Source organism: Macaca nemestrina, chromosome 9, assembly GCF_043159975.1.
Source record: "Macaca nemestrina isolate mMacNem1 chromosome 9, mMacNem.hap1, whole genome shotgun sequence".
Lineage (NCBI taxonomy): Eukaryota > Metazoa > Chordata > Mammalia > Primates > Cercopithecidae > Macaca > Macaca nemestrina.
The window spans coordinates 30,997,862-31,011,716 of record NC_092133.1 but is presented as its reverse complement, the minus strand read 5'-3'; the positions used below and the strand labels follow the sequence as shown (position 1 = coordinate 31,011,716).

Below are 13,855 nucleotides of genomic sequence, written 5' to 3'. Positions count from 1 at the left end.
AATCTTGGAATACAATAACAGTAAATCTTGGAATTTGACCATATGTATCAATGGGCTTAAATGTCTATAAGTAATGAGACCCAACAAATCTAGGAAGTTATTCTGAGGAAACAATAATAATGAATGGGCACAAACATTTAGAGATGTATATTACATAAGCATTTACATACATAATAACAGAAAGATGTTCATGATCTATTATTAAGTAAACAAGAAGGGACAGGTTCAGTGGCTCACACCCATAATCCCAATTTTGGGAGGTTGAGGTGGGAGGACTGCTTGAGCCCAGGAGTTCAAGGTCTGCCTGGGCAATGTAGTGAGACCCCATCTCTACCAAAAAAAAAAAAAAAAATTAGCTGGGTGTGGTGGCACATGCCTGCAGTCCTAACTACTCAGGATCCTGAGGTGGGAGGATTGCTTGATACCAAGAATTGAGGCTGCAGTGAGCTATGGATGGCGCCACTGTACTCCAGCCTGGCCAACAGAGTGAAACCCCGTCTCTAAAAAAAATCTATATCTAGATATAGATGATACAAACTAGTATATCCTCTATGAGCCATTTTTATTTTTTATTTTAAATATACCCATCATATATATGCATAGAAAAAAACTTGATACATTCCTAAATGTGAACAGTGGTATGTCTGACTGGGCATTATATATAGGTGACTTCTAGTTTCTCAATTTTATTTATTTATACTTCCTAAATTTACTACAATAAGCACTTATTACTTTTTCAAATATAAAACAAAAAACATAATAAAAGTTTGTTTTTAAATAATATGAAATGTTGATGCAATATATTATCAGAGTCACCTATAACACATCCAACAAAGCCTGAAGTTTAGAATGAGAACTTTGGGTTCCTAACTTTGAGTTTATTTCTGTGTTTGCAGCGTGGAAGTCTTCATGTTAGTTCTTGAGAGATACAGTTTATTGCTAATACTAAAAAAAAAAAACCAAAAAACAAAAAAACAAAAGAAAACCCACAAGCGAGGCACACAAAACCTAGTGCTTCTTTTTCCGGCAGAAATCTTGACACACTAATATGTGTTTTCAGCCCTTCTAGGCTAGACTACTGTAATTTGCTCCTCCTCAGGCTATACATTAAATTTGTTCAGAAGCTGTAAAATTGTTCATTTGGTAGCAGTTGAAATGACTTTTCCACAAAGAATTATGAATCAGTAAGACTCATAGGCCAGGAAGTATGCATGCACACCAGCACAGCCATTCAAACCTGACACCAGGGTCTTATCACAGTACAGTGATGGAAAATAACTCTGGTTTTGCTAAAATCTCTAACCTTTAATGCTCAAACACTTTAAAGTGACTAAGACCAACAAGTTCTCCCTGTTGGCTTAGCCAAAGGTCAGGCATTCTCAGGATTTCCTACAGGGAATGAGTTCTAAGAAACCCACTACAGTTTTTCCAATCAGGACTTATCTTCTTCTTTTTTTTTTTGAGACAGAGTCGCACTCTGTCGCCAGGCTGGAGTGCAATGGCACAATCTCGGCTCACTGCAATCTCTGCCTCCCGAGTTCAAGCCATTCTCCTGCCTTAGTCTCCTGACTACAGGCGCCCGCCACCACACCCAGCTAATTTTTGTATTTTTAGTAGAGACGGGGTTTCACTATGTTGGCCAGGATGGTCTCCATGTCCTGACCTCATGATCTGCCCGCCTTGGCCTCCCAAAGTCCAAAGTTCTGGGATTACAGGTATGAGCCACGGCACCCAGGACTCGTCTTTTTTTTTTTTTTTGAGACGAGGTCTTGCTCTGTCGCCCAGGCTGGAGTGCAGTGGTGCGATCTTGGCTCACTGCAACCTCGGCCTCCCAGGTTCAAGTGATTCTCCTGCTTCAGCCTCCCAAGTAGCTGGCACTACAGGCGCCCACCACCATGCCTGGCTAATTGTTTTGTATTTTTAGTAGAGACATGGTTTCACCGTGTTAGCCAGGATGGTCTTGATCTCCTGACCTCGTGATCTGCCCGCCTCGGCCTCCCAAAGTGCTGGGATTACAGGCGTGAGCCACCACGCCCGGCCCAGGACTCATCTTTAAACCTCCACGCTGTGAGCACCATCATTTCCTTATCCTTTATGCTTTGCTTGCTTGCCCTTTTCAGGAAAAAGGAAGGTTGATGAGACTGGATTTAAAAAGGCAGGTAATTGGCCGGGCAAGGTAGCTCATGCCTGTAATCCTAGCACTTTGGGAGGCCGAGGCGGGCGGATTGCCTGAGCTCAGGAGTTTGATACCAGCCTGGGCAACAATGGCGAAACCAGGTATCTACTAAAATACAAAAAATTAGCCGGGCGTGGTGGTGTGCACCTGTATTCCCAGCTACTCAGGAGAATCGCCTGAACCCAGGAGGCAGAGGTTGCAGTGAGCTGAGCTCGCGCCACTGCACTCCAGCCTGGGAAACAGAGCGAGACTCTGTCTCCCCCAAAAAAAAGAGAAAAAAAAAAAAAGCAGGCAATTTTTTTTTTTGTTTTAAAAATTGATACATATTTGTATTTATTAAGTCTGAAAAGTACACGGTAAAATTTTTTCTTTTTTTTTGAGACGGAGTCTCGCTATTCGCCCAGGCTGGAGTGTAGTGGCATGATCTCGGCTCACTGCAAGCTCCACTTCCCGGGTTCACACCATTCTCCTGCCTCAGCCTCCCGAGTAGCGGGGACTACAGGTGCCTGCCACCAGGCCCGGCTAATTTTTTGTATTTTTAGTAGAGACGAGGTTTCACCGTGTTAGCCAGGATGGTCTCGATCTCCTGACCTTGTGACCCACCCGCCTCAGCCTCCCAAAGTGCTGGGATTACAGGCGTGAGCCACCGCGCCTGGCCAGTACACAGTAAAATATTAACCATGGTCTTTCTCAGAGTTTTCTCCTTTATACTTTTTCTGTGTTTTCTACATGCACTACGTTCATAATCAGAGAAGATAAAGCTATTTTTAAAAAAGAATAGGCCGGGTACGGTGGCTCACACCTGTAATCCCAGCACTTTGGGAGGCTGAGGTGGGTGGATCATTGAGGTTAGGAGTTTCAGACCACCCTGGCCAACATGGTGAAACCCTGTCTCTACAAAAAAAACACAAAAATTAGCAGGGCATGGCGGCGTGCACCTGTAGTCCCAGCTATTAGGGAGGCCGAGGCCCAAGAATTGCTTGGACCTGGGAGGCAGAGGTTGCAGTGAGCCAAGATTGCGCTACCACACTCCGGCCTGTGTGACAGAGCGAGACTCTGTCTCAAAAAATAAATAAATAATTTAAAGAAATAAAATAAAAATAAAAAGAATATAGGTACTCACTTAGATCTGCTGGATTTGTCTATATATGCACAAATACACACACGTGTATATATGTACACATATATTTTAAATTGTAAGATAACATGTACAATATGCAGCTGCTGAGGACATGTGTGGGTGGGGAAGGAGGGGCACATATGGAAGAGGGGTGCATGTGCTGAAAGGTGATGTGTGGAGGCTGAAGCCCAGCAGGGTGCAGATGCTGCAGTGCGGTAGCCTGATGAAGTGGGCACTGTGAAGTGTGTCCGTGTACATATTTTAACATTATAACATAAAATGTACCATTTTAACCATTTTAAAGTGTACAGTTCCATGGCATTAAATACATTCACACTGTGGGTCATTATCCACAGAACTCTTTTCATCTTGCAAAACTGACTCACTGTACCCGTTAAACAATAACTCCCCATTCCCCCTCCCCAGCTCTAGTAACCACCATTCTGCATCTGTCTCTATGAATCTGACTACTCTAAATACCACATGAGAATGGAATCTCTTACATATTTTTGAAATCTGGTTATCTTCAGATTGCATAGACTTTTCTCAGAGACAAAATTTGGAAGTGGACAAAACAGTATTTCCCATTTTGTCTTTCACATTGCTATTATCGTCTTTCTGTGTCACACGGCATCTGGAGCCAAGGTAGTGCTCACCTGTGTAGGTGTGATGTGGCTGATATCTTCAGATGCTAGCTGCTTCAGAAGAGTGGTCTTGCCAGCATTATCCAAGCCCAGGAGAAGTATTCTCAGCTCCTGGTCTGGTGCACTTTTCAACTTGCGCAAAATTGAGAGCAAGCCCTTGAACAACCACAAAGGAGACAGATTACTCTGAAAGCACTGACTTTGATATTACTGTATATCAGAATAACTTCTCCTTGAAAAAAGTTCTTGGTTATAGAGAGCTTATGTTATTATTTTTCACTCTAATACCACTTATTCCATTTGCTTCCTCTTTCCAAGTTTCGGTAGAAGTGCTATAGTAAATTCAGCAACTTAATAAGTAGCATGGCTTATTTCTGCTCCTCCTATCAATCTAGCTTAGCAGTCACCCCAAATCTCCTTGGAGGGTGAACTCTACCCCATCTGTGTTCCCAAAGCCCTTTATATACACTTAGAACAGAACACACATCATATCAAACTAGGTAACTGATGTTTGTATTTTTCTCCTTTACTAAAGTTTCTTGTGGTAAGAGCTACACTTGTCCCACAATGGCTGGCATTTATTAAACAGACACTAGATAACACTTATGGAATTAAATAGAATGACACACCCAAGTTAACACAAGATTTTAAGGTGTTATACAAAAATATATAAAAAGGCTATATAAAATTACAGTTGGGCTCTCTGTTAACGATTTTATCTATTTCATCATTTCGTATTGCATGCCTGTACCAAAACATCTCGTGCACCCCACAAATAGGTAACACCATGGACCCACAAAAATTAAATGGAAAAAATTTTTAAAAAAGATTTTATCACCAGGCGCGGTGGCTAACGTCTGCAATCCCAGAACTTTGGGAGGCTGAGGTGGGCGGATCACAAGGTCAGGAGATCGAGACCATCTTGGCTAACATGGTGAAACCCCGTCTCTACTAAAAATATAAAAAATTAGTCAGGCGTGGTGGCAAGTGCCTTGTAGTCCCAGCTACTCGAAAGGCTGAGGCAGGAGAATCGCTTGAACCTGGGAGGCAGAGGTTGCAGTGAGTTGAGATAGCGCCACTGCACTCCAGCCTGGGCGACAGAGCAAGACTCCGTCTCGGGGAAAAAAAAAAAAAAAAAAAGATTTTATCTATTTCAGCTAAAATGTTAGCTGAAATAGATAAATGCTCTACTTCATTAAAAATGTTCTACTATCATCTTTCACAAGACCCTACAGGATAGGTGCATGGTATAGATTACCTGTGTTTTTTAAGATTAAAAATTTGGTACAACAGAGAAGTTAGGAAATCATAAAAGGCATCCATGAAACCAAAAAAACAAAACAAAACCAAAATTAACTAGGGATTTTTTTTACTGTTAATCTAATATTTCTGTTTCTTGTTTTCATTTATTATTATTATTTTTAGACAGAGTCTCCCTCTGTCGCCCAGGCTGGAGCGCAGTGGCGCTATCTCGACTCCCTGCAAGCTCCGCCTCCCAGGTTCACGCCATTTTCCTGCCTCAGCTTCCCGTCTCATGTGTCTCTTTTAAAGAAATAACTAAAAATACTGTTTTTTTTGTTTTTTTTTTCCAGGCAGAGACTTTCTACACACTAATTACATTTTAAATTAAAGAATTAAGAGAAAAACAAGTCCAGGCACAGTGGTTCACACCTGTAATACCAGTGCCTCTGTCTTTTTTTTTTTTTTGGAGACAGAGTCTTCCTGTCTCCAGGCCGGAGTGCAGTGGCGCGATCTCCGCTCACTGCAAGCTCCGCCTCCTGTGTTCACGCCATTCTCCTGCCTCAGCCTCCCAAGTAGCTGGGACCACAGGGGCCCGCCATCACGCCCGGCTACTTTTTTGTATTTTTAGTACAGACGGGGTTTCACCGTGTTAGCCAGGATGGTCTTGATCTCCTGACCTCGTGATTCGCCCGCCCTGGCCTCCCAAAGTGTTGGGATTACAGGTGTGAGCCACCGCGCCCGGCCATGCCTGGCTAATTTTTTTTTTTTTTTTTTTTTTTTTTGAGCAGTCTTGCTCTGTCGCCCAGGCTGGAGTGCAGTGGCCCAGTTTCGGCTCACTGCAACCTCCGCCTCCCGGGTTCACACCATTCTCCTGCCTCAGCCTCCCGAGTAGCTGGGACTAAAGGCGCCCGCCACCACGGCCGGCTAATTTTTTGTGTTTTTGGTAGAGATGGGGTTTCACCATGTTAGCCAGGATAGTCTCGATCTCCTGACCTTGTGATCCGCCTGCCTCGGCCTCCCAAAGTGCTAGGATTATAGGCCTGAGACACTGCACCCGGCCTGGATAATTTTTATATTTTTAGTAGAGATGGGGTTTCGCCATGTTAGCCAGGCTGGTCTCGAACTCCTGGCCTCCAGTGATACGCCCACCTTGGCCTCCCAAAGTGCAATAGGCATGAGCCACCTCTCCTGGCCATTATTCATTATTTTTTTATGGATAGAAATATAAAGCATGTTGCTGGGCGTGGTGGCTCACGCATGTAATCCCAGCACTTTGGAAGGCCAAAGCAGGAGGGCTACTTGAGCCCAGGAGTTCAAGACCAGCCCTGGCAACATAGTGAGACCCTGTCCCTACAAAAAATAAAAAACAAATAAGCTAGGCATGGTAGCGCATGCCTGTGGTCCCAGCTACTCAGGAAGCTGAGGTGAGAGAATTGCTTGAGCCTGGGAGGTCAAGGTTGCAGTGAGCTGTATTTTGCACTCCAGTCTGGGTAACAGAGTGAGACTCTGTCTCAAAAAAAAAAAAAAAAGAAAAGAAAAAGAAATAAACTATGTTGATTTTTAGTTAAGAACATAAGAACATCTTTACAGGAAAGTTATTTGTTCTGTGCTATAGCTGATAATTTTGTTCTAACAACACATGGCTAGAACAAGAGTCAAAGAATCCCAGAGTGTAAAGGGTATATAATTTAATCTCCCAGCCCAAGAAGAAATTCCTTCAAACTGAGTCTTAGAATTATGTAAAACGGTTATATTTGTTACTCACATTGTACCAGGCAATAATTCAAACCAGTTTGTTCACTAAGATCAAACAATACTTCTGAGAAATAATTCTCAACAATTTCATCTTTGGACAATCATATGCAAATACGCATAATTATTAAGAATTCCTTTCTGCCTCAGAGACTCTTTGTTTACCACTTTAGTACTGTATTTGTACTGACTTGCTAAGGACCACATTAAGCTCTCTATGCCTCAATTTTTTCCAGCAGTAAAATGGAAGGTTCAGTCTAAGCTAGACAAATTCTGTGCCAAAAGATTTGGGGGAGAGAGATTGAATAGATTTGAAACAAACAAAAGTCTGGCTTTTTAAAAGGCCAGACTTTTTTTCCTTTTTCTTTTTTTTGGGGGGACAGGGTCTTCCTCTGTCACCTACGCTGGAGTGTAGCGGCATGAACACGGCTCACTGCAGCTTTGACTTCCTGGGCTCGAGCGATCCTCCCACCTCAGTCTCTCCAGTAGCTGGGACTACTGGCTCACACCACCCGGCCCCGCTAAGTTTGTATTTTTTGTAGAGATGGGGTTTTGCCACGTTGCCCAGGCTGGTCTCAAACTCCTAAACTCAAGCGATCCACCCAAAGGCAAGACTTTTTTGCTGTTTTTATCTCATCTGGTCTTGAATATTTTGACAGCATTCCTTCTTAAAACTATACTTATAAGAAGTCTCCCTGGTTTTTATTAGCTATATTGCAGTCACTCATTTATAATATCACCTTTCGGAAAAGTAAAAATTAAAATTCTGAGATCCTTAGGGGACTGGTGACATAAAAAGGTTAAGAAGAGGAAAACTCATTTTACTATTCATCCTGAGTTCCTGATTGTAAGTGAAAAGAAGAGGTCTCATTACCTCTTAAAATAAATTCTAAAACATCTGGAATTTATCAAATTAGTACATTAAATGACATATAGGCAAAGTTCTTCTCATGCATTTTCTGCTTAGTGCAGAAATTATGAAGGAAGATCTGTTTCCTATTTTTAAAAAAAAATTTTTTTTTGGCTGTGTGTGGTGGCTCACACCTGTAATCCCAGCACTTTGGGAGGCCGAGGCGGGTGGATCACCTGAGGTCAGGAGTTCGAGACCAGCCTGGCCAACATGGTGAAATCCTATATCTACTAAAAATACAAAATTAGCCAGATGTGGTGACACATGCCTGTAATCCCAGCTACTTGGGAAGCTGAAGCAGGAGAACTGCTTAAACCTGGGAGGTAGAGGTTGCAGTGAGCCAAAATTGTGTCTCTGCACTCCAGCCTGGGCAACAAAAGCAAAACTCCATCTCAAAACAAAAACAAAAAACAAAACCATATATACATATATATGTATATTGGTTTTGTTTGTTTTTTTGAGAAAAGGTCTCACTCCTGATGCCTAGGCTGGAGTACAGTGGCGAAATCATGATTCACTACAGCTTCAACCTCCCAGGCTCAGGTGATCCTCCCACCTCAGCCTTCGGAGTAGCTGGGACTATAGATGTGTGCAACCACACCCAGCTAATTTTTTGTATTTTTAGTAGAGATAGGGTTTCACTATGTTGCCCAAGCTAGTCTCAAACTCCTGGCTTTAGGCAATCTGCCCATGACGGCCTCCCAAAGTGCTGGAATTACAAGAGTGAGCCACTGCGCCCGGCCTATAAAATATTTTCAAAGTTTAAAATTAATGTTTTAGGTTTTTCCTCATGTGTCTCTTTTAAAGAAATCACTAAAAATGCTGGTTTTGTTTTGTTTTGTTTTGTTTTTTTTCCAGGCAGAGGCTTTCTACACACTAATTACATTTGAAATTAAAGAAGAGAAAAACAAGGCCAGGCACAGTGGTTCACATCCATAATACTAGTGCTTTGGGAGGCTGAGGCAGGAGGATAGCTCAAGGCCAGGAATTCAAGATCAGCCTGGGCAACAAACACTAGACACATATCCCTACAAAAAAAAAAAAAATTATCCAGGTGTGGTGGTATGCACCTGTGGTTCCAGCTACTCAGGAGGCTGAGACAGAAGGATGGCTTGAGCCTAAGTTTGAGGCTCCAGTGAACTATGGTCGGGCCACTGCAGTATGGGCTGGGTGACAGTGCAAGACCCTGTCTCAAAAAAAAAAAAAAAAAAAAGAGAGAAACATAATGTTTATTCACCTTAAAAGGAGAGAAGCAAAGCACAGATAAGAAAGAAAAAGAAATCATTCTAACTATAAGGGTGAGCACAGTGGCTCACGCCTGTAATCCTAGCATTTTTGGAGGTCGAGGCAGGCGGATCATTTGAGGCCAGGAGTTTGAGACCAACCTGGCCAACATGGTGAAACCCCACCTCTACTAAAAATACAAAAAATTGGCTGGGCATGGTGGCGGGCACCTATATTCCCAGCTACTTGGGAGGCTGAGGCAGGAGAACAGCTTGAACCTGAGAGGTGGAGGTTGCAGTGAGCTGAGATCACGCCAGTGTACTCCAGCCTGGGCCACAGAGCTAGACTGTCTCAAAAAAAAAAAAAAAAAAAAAAAAAAAAAAAAAAAAAATTCTAACTATAGATAAACTTTATTAACCTAATGGTGTAGAATACAGTGCTTCTACATTTCTAATGAGTAACTTTCCTTATTAGGAAATAATAACTTCAGATGCTTCACCTTTAAGTGAAATTACAGAGAAATGGAAAGTTCAGCTAATGTTTTCTTCCAGCAAAACAATAAATGGCATTTCAAGCATGGTATAGGGAAGACAAGTACAAATATAATACAGCATCATATTAATCCAACTACTGAGGACAGGGGATCACAGGATTATCAGGGTTTGCTAAATAGGGAAGAGGATATTTATAGAGATCAGGGTTCTGCCTGAAAGGTACAAAGTAAGCTGATTTAAGAGGCTGGATGAAAGAGACCAGAATAAGTCTATTCTGTGCCTCTATATTTATATGCCCATATTTTATTTTAACTGTCAAATGAAGGGAGACAGCGATTAGAAGTTAAATTTATTATGGGGCTGAGTTTTGCAGTATAAATACAATGAAATTAATTTTTAAAGTGCATTTTTTGGCCAAAATATCCATTCACGCAATTATCATTAAACACCCATAATGTGCCCCAAGTACAACAGTGAGCAAAACAGGCATGATGTCTATGTAGGATTTATATTCCTGTGACATTAAATAAAGCGATTTAAGAAACATGAACTTCAGTTAAAAGTATATTGTGTGTTACCAGCATGTGTGTATACAAGTTATCTGCACCCTGGTGGGCAGAAGTGGTTTGACTCAACCACAAAACATTTAAACAAACTTTTCTACAGTCAAATCATGAATAGATGTGCTATGGACTACAGACGTTTTATCTGCCTTGAAATCAGCTTAAACTATTGGCAGAGGCATGGTGCACTGACCTAAAACAATACAAACTAGGTCATTCAAAGAAACCAGAGTGGTGGAGGGGGAAGGAATGTGTTGGTATATGGAAAATATATGTGGTTGTGAGGAGCAGCTAAAATGTAAATTCTGAAATTACGAAGCCAACCGTCAAGTACATACAGTCCCCATAACTAACTTAAATATAACTGACTTCTGTTTGTTTTTATGTCTTTCAACTAAACTCCTATCAGCTTAAAGCTCAAAATTGAGAACTTCATCCAAACTGTGTCTTCTTTCTCATCACCCTCTCCTAAATAAATACAAACAATGTTTCCTGAGGAAAAAAGTCTGGGCATCTGCTCAGGAAGAGTGGGTTCCCACTTCACCAGAGTGCTAATGAAACGATTATGGGCTTTTACACAGACTTGTATTCAGCTTCTGTGTGTGTGTGTGTGTGTGTGTGTATATACACACACATATATATACCTATATATATCTGTGTATCTATATGTGTATATGTGTGTGTGTATATATATATATAAAACACTGAACACAGTTTCAACTAGAAAATAGGAACAGGCTGGGTGCGGTGGCTCACGCCTATAATCCCAGCACTTTGGGAGGCCAAGGCAGGCAGATAATGAGGTCAGGAGATCAAGACCATCCTGGCTAACACGGTGAAACCCTGTCTCTACTAAAAAAAAAAGAAAAACAAAAAGAAAATTAGCCGGGCGTGGTGGGGGCGCTTGTAGTCCCAGCTGCTGTGGATGCTGAGGCAGGAGAATGGCGTGAACCTGGGAGGTGGAGCTTGCAGTAAGCCAAGATCGCACTACTGTACTCCAGCATGAGGGACAGAGTAAGACTCCGTCTCAAAGAAAAAAAAAGAAAATAGGAACAATACTTATTGTTATATCTTGTATCTCTTATATCTCAAGAGATGATGCTATGAGGATGAAATAAGGTCATGTATGTAAAGCATGACACATAGCAGCCACTCAAAACACTACCCCCGTGTTTTTTGTTTTTTAAATAATTTTTCACTGGCCATTTTCTAACTAGAAAACATAAATAACTGTTGGGAACAATCTTCAAATGTTGAACATGCTTGAGAACGACCACAAGCTCCATATATGTAGAAAGTGCTCCATAAATACTGAACGAAGGAGTCATATGTTAAATAACAGTGGATAGTTATATGCTAAAATTACTGTCATTTTAGTAATTCATCAAGAACCTGGCATTGTAAAGCAGGCATAAAATAGCTGACTAAATGCTCAGAGAAACCCATATTTGGGTTTTTGCCACAGTTACCCAAATTTGAAAAAAAATATGTATTTGTCACAGCTGACGTTTGAAATAAAAACCAAAAAAACCTTGGGGTTCACTTTTCAGTTGTACAGTTAACCCTGGGGGCTCATGGGATACCAGATGAGACACACTTAAGTCACACCACTGACTAAATTGTGTTTCACTTCAAGTTTTAAGAATAGCTCACACTTTTGGAGATAGAAAAAAAATGTATTTGGGAAACCAGATAAAGAATCCAGAATAATTTGTCCTGATTTCTTATTGTTCATCTTAGGAAAAAGGAAAAAAGAAAAACAAAATCTGTTTTCATCATTGATCACAACAGTTGTATACAACAGTGTTGTATATACACTGTCAATTTGTTGTATAAAGTGCCAATTTGCACCTGGAAATATGGGCAGTGGTTAATTTACTGTGGTCTCTAATTATAAATTAAACAATCATGGAATTACACAGTCCACTTAATTGATAAACAAACTGGGAAAAGTTAGCCAACTCTCATGCACTTCTCATCTATAACGACGAATCTTAACTCTGTTGGTTCGGCATGCCCTTTTCATTTCAATTCTAACTATTTTCTGGGTAAATATTTATGTTTGTACTCATTTGTTGAGAAAAAAGCCTTTAAACGGACAGCTCACGTATAAATGATTAAGAAAAAGAAATAGTTGTAAAAATCTGTTTAGCCTGAGGTTAAGAAAAAAAAACTGCAAGTGTAGCAAGTGTGAAATGTGATTGGCAACTTCAAATAACCCTACTTCTTTAACAATCTGACAATGTAAAATCAACTGAGATTTTTTTCCTATTTAAAGCTACTCACTGGATAATCTGACCAAACATACATCTATTTCTTTTTCTTCCTGGGCATCTAGCTTTTTTTTATTTTTTTTTTTACTTCTTAAATTGACAGAAATGGCTCAACATTTCTAAAAGTGAAGAAAGGAACTAGGAAGAGAGGTGGAGCAGTAACTATAAGTTTGATGACAGGCTCTTTGCAGCCAACTAACCTGCTTTAAGTGGTTCAAAATCAATTTTTCTTTGATAGCTCTAAAATTACTCAATTCCATTTTAACTCCCTCCAACTAACTGTACAGACATCAACAAGAAACAGAGTGTCAACGGTCATATCTGTCACAATCATAATTTAGAATTTGGGAAAGCTTTAATTAGGGCTGACAGAGAAAAGGCTTGCCCCAGATTGAAGCTCGATCTCCATTTTTAACATCTCGTTCTTTTCAGTTTGGAGACCCCAAGCTAGGATTAAGATCTTTTGGTCCTGGTGTGGTCACATGCAAGAGGAGATTGCAAAAGGTTTCGAAGGAAATTCCAGAGACCGGGCAGTTAATATGCTTCCATCAACATGGATTAAGTATTGAATGAAAAATCGGTCATCACCAACAACCAGGTCTTGCACAACTCTCAGCAAATAACTAAATAATTCGGGACTGAGGAAGCGCACCCGCCACGCAGACACCAAGACGGCGTAAAATCCACCAGGCATCCCTTCCAAGCGGCTCCCCTTTGTGTCCTGGGACTTACTCCCCTACCCCCCGGGGCCCAGACAGCGCGAGAAGGAGGGCTAGGCTACCATCTCCCCTGCTACCGCCAGGGCGACCTCAGAGCCAGCGGGGCCGGCCTTCTCTCCGCTTCTGGCCGGGCTCCAGACGAACCCCACTTTACTGCAGCGCCGGGAGACCGATTGCCCGGGAAGTCTAAGCCTGCGAGCGAAAGCTGCTCTCTGCAGCTCCTGGGATCCGCCCTCACCCCTGTCCCCAGAGTAACGATGGAGCCTGAGCTCCGCACCCTGCCAGCCGCGCACTCTGCCAGCCCCTTCCCCAAGCCTCGGACCCGCCGCAAGCCCCGCCTTCCTCTCCAGGCCCAGGCCTCCCTCCAGGGCCCACCGTCGGGGCTCCCCGCCGACCCCCAAAATCAGTGCAGAACCCAGATAGCAGGCTGAGCGACGTCCCATTCCCTCCTTGGCTTTAAGCGCAGTGCTCCGCCCTGGGCCTGGGGACGGGAGGGGGGTAACTGGCCGGCTCCAAGGGGGCCCAGGTCCCTATACTCACCATCCTCCCGCCGAGTCCCTCCTCCTCCTCCTCCTCCTCCTGCCTCCCCCGTTACCAAGAGCAACTGCTGCGGCGCCGCCCCCGACGTCCCTCGCACGCACAGCGGAGGAGTGGAGCAGCAGTACTGGGCGGGGTGCGGCGCCGCTTTCCCCAGAGTGCGCAAGCGCGCCAAGGCGCCCGCCCACTGCGAGGGCGGGC

General features: G+C 42.5%; 1 protein-coding gene across 1 annotated transcript in view; it reads right to left on the bottom strand.

Annotated features, from left to right (window-relative positions):
* Nucleotides 1-13,799, bottom strand: part of LOC105478341 (ARF like GTPase 3) — a 47,831-nt gene extending 34,032 nt beyond the window's left edge. Inside the window, exons 1-2 of the mRNA XM_071069204.1 lie at nucleotides 13,658-13,799; nucleotides 3,953-4,096 (exon numbers count right to left, since the gene is read on the bottom strand). Of these exons, the coding sequence (XP_070925305.1) occupies nucleotides 3,953-4,096; nucleotides 13,658-13,660 (147 nt within the window). The 5' untranslated portion in view covers nucleotides 13,661-13,799. The remainder of the gene's footprint in view (nucleotides 1-3,952; nucleotides 4,097-13,657) is intronic.
* Between the last annotated feature and the right edge of the window lie 56 nt (nucleotides 13,800-13,855).